This window comes from Rhinolophus ferrumequinum, chromosome 8 (assembly GCF_004115265.2).
Source record: "Rhinolophus ferrumequinum isolate MPI-CBG mRhiFer1 chromosome 8, mRhiFer1_v1.p, whole genome shotgun sequence".
NCBI classification, from domain to species: Eukaryota; Metazoa; Chordata; class Mammalia; order Chiroptera; family Rhinolophidae; genus Rhinolophus; species Rhinolophus ferrumequinum.
The window spans coordinates 21,187,093-21,197,246 of NC_046291.1; the positions used below are offsets into that span (position 1 = coordinate 21,187,093).

The following is a 10,154-nucleotide window of genomic DNA, read 5'->3' on the forward strand; positions in this document are numbered from 1 at the left end:
TTTTACCTGATATATCATGCCTGTCAACAAAAAAATTACAAAGCATACTAAAAGGCAAAAATCACAGTTTAAAGAGACAGAGCAAGCATCAGAATGAGACTCAGATATGGCAGGGGTGTTGCAATTATCAGATCAGGAATTTAAAACAACTATGATTAATATGCTAAGGGCTCCAAAGGAAAAAGCAGACATGCAAGAACAGATGGGTAATATAAGCAGAGACGGAAATTCTAAGAAAGAATAAAAAAGAATTGTAGAAATAAAAAATGCTGTAACAGAAATAAAGACTGTCTTTGATGGTCTCATTAGTAGACTGACACAGCTGAAGAAAGACTCAGTGGGCTTAAGGATATGTCAATAGGAATTCCAGAACTAAAAAGCAAAGAGAATAAAGGCTGAAAAAAATGTAGCAGAATATCCAAGAACTGTGGGACAAATACAGAAGTTTAGTGTAGGCATAATGGGAATACCAGAGAAGAAGGAACAAAAGAAAACAATACAAACTTTTTTTTAAGCAATAAAGACTGAGATTTTCCTCAAATTAATGTCAGACACTAAAACACAGATTCAGCAAGCTCAGAGAACATCAAGCGGGATAAATGTAAAAAAAGAAATCTAATCAAGGCATATCATATTTAAACTGCATAAAATCAAAGATAAAAGTACCTTGAAACAAGCCAAAACTTAGAAAGAGGAAACACCGTATCCATAGAACAAGGGTAAGAATTATATCAAACTTCTCATTGCACCCTCGGAAGAGAGTGCAATGAAATATATAGAGTCAAGAGGAAAAACAAACACTAACTTAGAATTCTGTACCCTATGATTTTCCTTCAAAGTGAAGGAGACATACTTTTCTTAGATGAACAAAAATTGAGGGAATTTTTTACCACTAGCTTTACTTTTCAAGAAGCGTTAAAAGTTTTTCAGAGAAAAGGGAAATATGTCAGAAACTCCATATATAAAGAAGAGTATTAGACAAGGAATAAAGTAAAAAAAAAAACACTTTTATTTGTTTTATTCATAATTGACTGAACATATAACATTTGTTCATAATAACAATGGTAACAATGTGTGACATGGATAACCCTGCATTATCCGTGAAGTAGTATAGTGTCATTTCAGAGTAAATTTGGATAAGTTGTAATGTGTACTGAAAAGTCTAGAGTAGCAACTTGAAAAAACCTCCAAAGCCCCCCCAAAACCCCTCAAAACAGTAACTGATATGCTGAAAAAGGAGAAAAATTGAATCACACAAAATGCTCAATTAAAACCTGTTCTTGTCTTCTACTCTTTTCCTGTCTTTTGGGGCTTTAATTCAGTAATCTAAGCTTATACATTAGAGAACTAGAGAAAGAAAAATAGATTAAATCTAAAGCAGATAAATCAGATAATAAAAATTAAAGCAGAAAACAGAAATTGAAAACAAAATCTTCAGAGAAAAATCAATAAAACCAAAAGCTGGTTCTTTGAAAATAATCAATAATAGTCAAGATAACTGCGAAAAGAGAGGACACAAATTACTAATATCATAAATCAAAGAAGGGACATCACTGCAGATCTTATGGACATTAAAAGAATAATAAGAATAATTAAAGAACGTTATAAACAATTCTGCCTACAAATATTTTAATCTAGATAAAGTGGACCAAGTCCTTGAAAGACACAATCTGCCAAAACTAACATAAGAACAAACAATCTGAATAGGCTTATATTTATTAAGGAAATTGAATGAACAATTAATAACCTTCCAAACCAGAAAGCACTAGGCCCAAACGGGTTCACTGGTGAATTCTACCAAACATTTAGGGAGGAAATTATACCAAATTGTCTATAATTTCTTCTGGAAGATGAAAACAGGAGGAATAATTCCTAACTCCAGCATTACTCTAATACCAACACCATACAAAGACATTACAAGAAAATTACTGACTAATATCTTTCAAGAACATAGATACAATAATCCAGAAAAGAATATTAGCAAATCAAATGCAAAGATGTATAAAATACTATACGCCATGACCAAGTAGGATTTATGTCAGATAGACAAAGCTGGTTCAACATCTGGAAATCAAATTAATGTAATCTATCACATCAACAAATTAAGAAAAAAACAAATGCTCATACCAACCCCCATTCATGATAAAAACTTAGCAAACCATAAATTGAAGGGAATATCCTCAACCTGATTAAAAAACATGCAAAAACCTACGGTTAACATCTCACTTAATGGTAAAAAAAATTATAAACTTTCTCACTAAGTTCAGGAGGGAAGCAAGGATATCCCCTCTCACCATTCCTTTTCAACATTATACTGGAAGCCCTAACTAATGCAATAAGACCGAAAAAGAAAATAAAAGGTATACAGATTGGGCAAAATGAAATAAAACTTTACTTGTTAGCAGATGACATGACCGTCTATTTAGAAAATCTGAGAGAATCAATAAAAATACTCCTGAAACCAATAAACAATTACATTGAGGTTGCATGACACATGGTAAATATACAAAAATCAATTGCTTTGGTATCTACCAGCAATGAACAACTGGAATTTGAAATTAAAAACACAATGTCGTTTATATTAATTATAATCCCCCAAAACAAAGTAGGTATAAATCTAACAAAATATGTACAAGATTCATATGAGGAAAACTACAAAATCCTGATGAAAGAAATCAAAGAACTAGAGAGAGAGTTCCACATTTATAGATAGGTAGACTCAATATTGTCGAGATGTCAATTGTTTCCAACGTGATCTACATATTCAGTGCAATTCCAAAGAAAATCCCAGCAAGCTATTTGTGGATATTGACTAGATGACTTTAAAGTTTATACGGAGAGGCGAAAGACCTACAATAGCCAATATAATATTGAAGGACAGAACAAAATTAGAGAATTGACATTATCCAACTTCAGGCAACAAATGGTGCTACAACAACTGGATAGCACATACGTAAAAATGAATCTATACAGACTTTATACCCTTCTATAAATAGTAGTTCAAAATGGATCATGGACCTAAATGTAAAATGCAAAACTAAAAAACCCCTAGAAGATAACACAGGAGAAAGTTTAGATGATCTTGGATTTGGTGATAACTTTTTAGATACACTGCAAAAGGCCCGATTAATGAAAGAAACTACTGACAGGATGGACTTCATTAAAATTAAAAATTAATGCTCTGCAAAAGACACTGTCAAGAGAATAAGAAAACCATAGACTAAGTAAAAATATCTCTGAAAGACATATCTGATAAAATACTGTTATCCAAAATATGCAATGCACCCTTAAGAATCAACAATAAGAAAACAAACAACTGACGAAAAATGGGCAAAAGATCTGAACAGGCACCTCACCCAAAAAGATATACAGATGGCAAATAAGCATATGAAAAGATGCTCAATATCCTATGTCATTAGGGAATTGAAGATTTAACAACGAGCTACCACCACATACTGGTAAGAATGGTGAAAATCCAAAACACTGACACCACTAAATTTGACAAGGATGTGGAGCAACAGGAACTTTCATTCATTGTTGATTGGAATGAACGGTGCAGTCACTTTGGAAGATAGTTTGGCAGTTTCTTACAAAACTAATGTAGTCTTGCGATACGATCCAGCAATCACATTTCTTGGTATTTGCCCAAAGTTGAAAACACAAAAAACCTGCACGTCAATGTTTAAAGCAGCTTTATTCATAATTACCAAAACTTGGAAGCAACTAAGACGTCTATCAGTAGGTGAATGTATAAACAGTGGTACATAAAGAAAATGTAATAGTATTCAGCATTAAAAAGAAATAAGCTATCAAGCCATGAAAAGACATGGAAGAACTTTAAAATGCATATTATTAAATGAAAAAAGCCAATCTGAAAAGGCTACTTAAGATTCCAACTATTTGACATTCTAGAAAAGGCAAACTATGGAGACAGTTATGGTTAGATGGTCGCCAGGTTTTCTATAAGGGAGGGATGACAACAAGCAGCAGAGAGGAATTTCACGGCAGTGAAACTATTCTATACACTATGATAGATACGTATCATTATACATCTGTCAAAACCCATAGAACGTACACCCAGAATGAACTCTAATGTAAAAAATGAACTTCAGGTGATAATGATAGAAAAACGTAGTTTCATTGAAAGTAACAAATGTACCGTCTTCCTGTAGGATGTTGACAGGGAGGGTGTCTGTGTTTGGGAAGTATGTGGGAACTCTACTTTCCTCCCAATTTTGTTGTGAATCCAACATTGTGCTAAAAAATAAAGTCTATTTTAAAAAATATGTTAGGCATTTGATGAGTTTGAGAATAGAGATTTATGTTTCTAACAGGAAAAAAATCTTTGCATTAGTGAATGGAATAATTTTTTAAGGATACATTATATGTTGAAGCACAGATAAACTTAAAACAATCTGTAAGACAACTTATGGTGAAAGCTTTGAGGATTATCTTTTATAAATGTATGCAAATCCTAAAGGTGATATTGAAGTCTTACAGAAATATTTGGGTAAGTTTTAAGGATCAACATTGTTATTATTTCTTTATCTATTTTTAAGGAAGAATATCTATGGAGAATACTGTTTGAAGGCTTATATTCAGGTAAGACAACCTGTGTGCATGTTTTCTTCATTTAGTTTATTTCTGCATAAATGCTAGCAGAATGGTGTGGTATTCTGGGCCCTAGCCCCCTCACTAAGAAGTGTGGTGGAAGCTCTAGCAAAAAAGAACTTGTGAGACTGTTCCCCGGGGAGAGTAAGAAGCCTAAGGAGTCCTTACCACGGCAGGGTTGCTGACGACTAGGCCTGAGTGAGAGAAGTCTGGCAGTCGGTCCAGCCTGCTGACCCTGCTGGGAAGGAGCCTAGGTGTAGGTCTGCCTACTGAGGCCTTGCCACTCTTGGGTCTGTCTGTCTGTGCGCCTTCGCCGGTGTCTGCGTGGCCTGTTGGGGCTCCCGGGAGGGTATGGAGGAGACCGTCTGCTTCGGTGATGGGTAGAGGCTCTGCGGATGGGGCCCAGACGTGGCTCGTGGCCAATCCTTAAGTTTGCTTCACCAGTATACCCCACCGGGCGTGCTGGAGGGTCATGGGAGAATTCCCGGCGCTGTAAAGATGGGTGGGAGGGCACATAGATGTCTTGTCTGTAGTTCGGAAACAGACGTCGAGCCTGGGGATAAGACGAAGAAGGTCGCCGCGGGGTGCGGAGGCACGTGGACCTGGGTGGATGCCAGAAAAAAGCCTGTTCGCCTGGGTCACCTCTGTTGTCCCTGGGCTGCCTACCTCCTGCCCTGCCTGGACTTCCGTTGGCGGGGCTGTGCCTGAGCCACCTGCCCACGGGGTAGCGGCAGGGGAGCTCCACGCCCCAGGCATCAGCCACGTGTGCCAGCAGCAGCTGGGAGAGGTGGCGGTGCGCGCGCTCGTCCCAGTGCACGCCGTCTCGCTGCCGGTGCCGCCCCGCGTGCCGGAAGTGGAAATGGAGGTCCAGCACGTCGAAGCCGCGCCTGCTGGCCTCCGCCGAACTGTAGAAGTTGGCCTCCATCACATCTTCCCGCAGGTGGGAAGCTTCCCGCTGGTGCTCGGTCGGGAGGAAGCTGCCCGAGACGACCTCGGCCACCGGCATGGCCGTGTTCCACACCAGGAGGCAGGACACGGACAGCACCCGGTCCAGGAGCCCGAAGAGGCTCTCCAGATTCTCGCGGTAGCCTCTCCGGAAGTTCGGGCCATACCTCGAGAGATCCCAGAGGCAGGAGTTCATGATGACCAAGTCCGGGTGGTGCTCGCCCTGCCGCAGCTCTTCGAGGACGTCCACGACATACTGGGAGTACACACGCGTGAGGAAGTAGAAACGCACCAGGTGGTGGCCCGAGCAGAACTGGCGGACCTCACGGTAATGGGTGCCGTTGTGCATGCGGCCCCGCCTGCCGCCCTCCAGCAGCACGTCTTGCTCGAAACTCAGCTCACCTTTGGCCTTCAGCTGGCTGGAGGAGAGCAGGCAGTCCTTCTGCAGCAGGAGCACCAGGTCCTTGTACACGGCCCTCTGCACTGAGTCTCCCATGACGACCACGAACTTGTTGTGCAGCAGCTGCCGGACCTCGCAGGCCCGCAGGTGAGCCATGATGGCTGAAGACGGGACAGGCGACCTAGCTCTTGCCTTTCCTCAGAGTAGGTCTGAAGAGCGATCACAGGTAGGGCAGAACGGCACTGGAAGGAGGACAGCGGACGGGCAGGGGTGGAGTTGGGTGGATTCGGCACGGCCGAGCGGCTGAGGAGAAGGCGAGGCAGGCAGCCGGCAGTCCCAAGCGCTCCTCGGCCAATGTTAACTTCGCCCCGGGACGTGCGTGCGTGCCCTCCCAAGCACGTAGGCGCTTGTGTGGGATTAAGCTCCATCTGGCGGAAGGGAGGTGCAGCACCCAGCAGGAACCTGCCCCACTAGACTGCGGAATGAGCGTTCCCGTTCAATGCAGGGGTGCCTGCTCATGCGCTCAAGTACCTCCGGCCTGGACTGCTGTTCCCTGGCTCATCCTGGCGCGTCCGCTCCACTGCCTGCTCTCTGTTTTACCAGAATCTCCCTAACGGGCCCACTGTCACATCTGGGGTGCCTCTTTGTTCTGGTTCTTGCTTTCTGTAGGTGCTCCCACCTCTACTTCAGAATTTCATTATTGCGGTCTTAGTTCTTCTGAGCCATCTCCTGGGCTCGTGGCTTTAGAGACATGAGTCCACTAGGGGAGAGATGACATTTCCAGGGGGAGAACCCCCCGGGGACCGATCGATAGCCAGGATTTCCAAGCTGTGATTGGTAGAGTACTCGGTTCCTGTGATAAATAAATCCTTGATGGTTCAACTCTGCATTTTTTATTTTCTTTAAATAAAACTATTTATTGTCTCACTGTGGATTCTGATCCACTTGTAAGAAATATAGAGGGAGATCCCTGTGTACTGTTTATCCACTTTATCCCATGGATGACATCTGGGAAAACTAATACAGTGTCACAACCAGAATATGGACCTCAGTAGATTCAATAGACCGTACATGCCTTTTCCACACTGTCAGGATCCCTTCCGTTGCCCTTTCCTCACTACATTGCCTCCCTCCTGCCCCATTCCCTTAATGCCTGGCAACTGCCAAGCTGTTCCCCATTTCCAGAATTCTGCCATTTTGGGAACTCTATAAATGGAAATGGTACAGTGTATAACCTTGGGGAATTGATTTTTTCCCCTCAACAGCATTCTCTGGAGATTCATCTAGGTTCTCTGGAGATTCATATAGTATGTCCACTTTATAAACCCTAATAAACCCTAACCACTTGTTTTCTGCATTAGTAAGTTTCCCAGTGGCACAAATGTGTCATACTCTGTTCCCTTTTTATTTATTGAGTACTAGGCTATGGTATGGATGTACCACAGTCAGTTTAGCCATTTTCCCTTTACAAGGTCGATGGGGTTGTCTTCAGTTTTTGGCTATTACAGATCACGCTACTGTAAATATTCCACTACAGGTTTTTGTGAGAACCTAGGTTTTCATTTCTTTGGGATAAGCCTAGAACTGTGATTGCTGGGTTGTATAGTGGTTGCAAATTTAGTGCTTTAAGAAATGCCCAGACTGTTTTCCAGAGTGGCTCTGCGATTTTACATTCCCACCAGCAGTGTATGAATGGCCAGTTTCCTTCTCTATAGATATGAATATCCTTCATATGACCTTTCTGGTTGTATGAACCCTGGTCTCCTTCCTTAGATATGGATATATGCTTCAAGCTGTATCATGCAATCTTACTTCATCTTTATTCATGGATGTGAGCTTCTGGCCTGTGCAGACTTAGCCTCTTACATACTTTCTCTGTATTTCTATCCTTGAGTAGGGATGTGTTTTTCCTACTGAATAAATCCTGATCTCCCTCTTTCTCCTTTCCCGGGCATGCAAACTTCCTGGACCTATTTTAACTTATTTTTAACAGATTAATAAACAATCCCTCTTTAAAATGCCCCTGTGATAGTTACATTTATTAGTTATGAAGCCCTTGGTGTGAAATAGCTTATTTTGGAGCCACTGTAATTATTTTTACTTATCATACATAAATATAAAATCATAAACGTCATAAAATTGCATGTATAAGTATTATCAAGAATTGTGCTTGTCTATATATCAAAGGAAAATTCATAGTCTTTCACCTTTACATACTTTCTTTATATTTCTTATATAAATTTTAAAAACACTAGATAAAAAACACCAGTTTTGCTTTCATAATTTCATCTTTTACAAATTTATTAGTGAAGTCTTCAAAGTCTCTTAACTTCATAAAAACACAAGTATGGTTTATATTAGTTTGACAATTTACTGTTGGACCCCTAAAATCAATTGTTTGTTCTTAATGTCAAGAAAGCAAATAGAAATTATTTAATAGTGCATATAAGAATTACTTGAAATTGTATGTTATTTTATGAAAACAAAGTGGTTTGTTTGTATATTGCGTTTTATAAGTAATGACTAAATAATGGAACTAAAATCAATTTAGAATAGCTTATGTATAATCACCTTCTGTTAAAACTCTGTTACTTCATCGTCATGATACCCTTTCTCTTGGAGAGAGTTTCCCACTTTCAGCATAAAATAAAGAAAAAAAGTTTCAAATCAAGTTATGATGATATCTTAAAGAGGCCCCTATACTGCATCTTAAAAACACATGTATGGATAGCTAAAGAAGTATTGTATTTATTAGAAAAATATTGTAGTTTTTATATGCCCGAATACTAACTATAGGAAATAATTCTTTTTAAGCCTTGTATTTTATTTATTTATTTATTTTAGATTTTTATTAAAATATAGCTAACGTACAAAATTCTATTAGTTTCAGGTATACATCATAGTTATTCAACAGTACCCACCTGGCACTATACCTAATTATTACCATATTATCAATTATATTCCTTATACTAAAGAAGTGATCATCATAACTCCAGCAACAGTCCGAGGCCATATCATGCTATCACAATATTATTGACTATATTTCCTATGCTGTATTTTACATCCCAAGACTTGTTTTATATCTGGAACTTTGAACCTTTTATTCCCCTTTATCTTTCACCCCCCCTTTTAATTTTTCAATTACAGTTGGCATTCAATATTATTTTATATTAATTTTAGATGTACAGCATAGTGGTTAGACATTTATATAATTTAAGAAGTCATCCCCCTGATTAGTACCCACCTGGAACAATACGTAGTTATTACCATATTATTGATTATATTCCCTATGTTTTACTTTACATCCCCATGACTATTTTATAACTACCAATTTGTATTTCTTAAATCCCTTCACCTTTTTCACCCTACCCTCAATTCCTCTCCTATTTATCACCCTGTTCAATCTAGTGCCCATTTGACACCATATATAGTCATTACAATGTTCCTGACTATATTCCTTATGTATACCCTACATCCCCCATGACTACTGTGTAATTTATGTTTTTGTTTGTTTGTTTCCATTTTCATGAAATATCTTTTCCCCATCCTTTTACTTTCAATCTGTGTGTGTCTTTTGATCTGAAGTGAGTCTCTTGTAGGCAGCATATGTATGGGTCTTGTTTTCTTATCAGTTCAGCCACCCTATCTTTTGATGGGAGCATCTAATCCATTCACATTAACGTAATTATTGGTAGATATGTAGTTATTGCCATTTTATTAATATTTTTAATTATTATTAACATTATTTTTGTCTTAAAGAGGTCCCTTTAAGATTCCTTGTCATACTGGTTTGGTGGGGATGAACGCCTTTAGCTTTTTCTTGTATGGCAAGCTCTTTATCTGGCGATTCTAAAATAGCTGGGTAGAATACTCTTGATTGTAGGTCCTTGCTTTTCATCACTTTGAATATTTCCTGCCAGTCCCTTCTGGCCTGCGACGTTTCTGTTGAGAAATCATCTGCCAGTCTTACGGGGTCTCCCTGGTAGATAACTAACTCCTTTTCTCTTGTTGCTTTTAAGATTCTCTCTCTGTCTTTAACCTTTGTCATTTTAATTATGATGTGTCTTGGTGTGGACTTGTTTGGGTTCATCTTGTTTGGGACTCTCTTGCTTTCTGGGCTTGTATATCTATTTCTTTCACTAGGTTAGGGAAGTTTTCCATCACTATTTCTTCAAATAGGTCTTCAATTCCTTGTTCT

At 39.2% G+C, this 10,154-nt stretch overlaps 1 protein-coding gene across 1 annotated transcript; it reads right to left on the minus strand.

Annotated features, from left to right (window-relative positions):
• Positions 1 to 4,861: 4,861 nt before the first annotated feature.
• LOC117025954 (PC-esterase domain-containing protein 1B-like) lies at positions 4,862 to 6,112 on the minus strand. The gene has a single exon (XM_033112330.1). The coding sequence runs from the start codon at positions 6,110 to 6,112 to the stop codon at positions 4,862 to 4,864; it is 1,251 nt and encodes a 416-aa protein (XP_032968221.1).
• Between the last annotated feature and the right edge of the window lie 4,042 nt (positions 6,113 to 10,154).

Excerpts from the sequence above, each read along its gene's own strand:
- LOC117025954 (XM_033112330.1), bottom strand. The coding sequence starts at position 6,112 with ATGGCTCACCTGCGGGCCTGCGAGGTCCGGCAGCTGCTGCACAACAAG.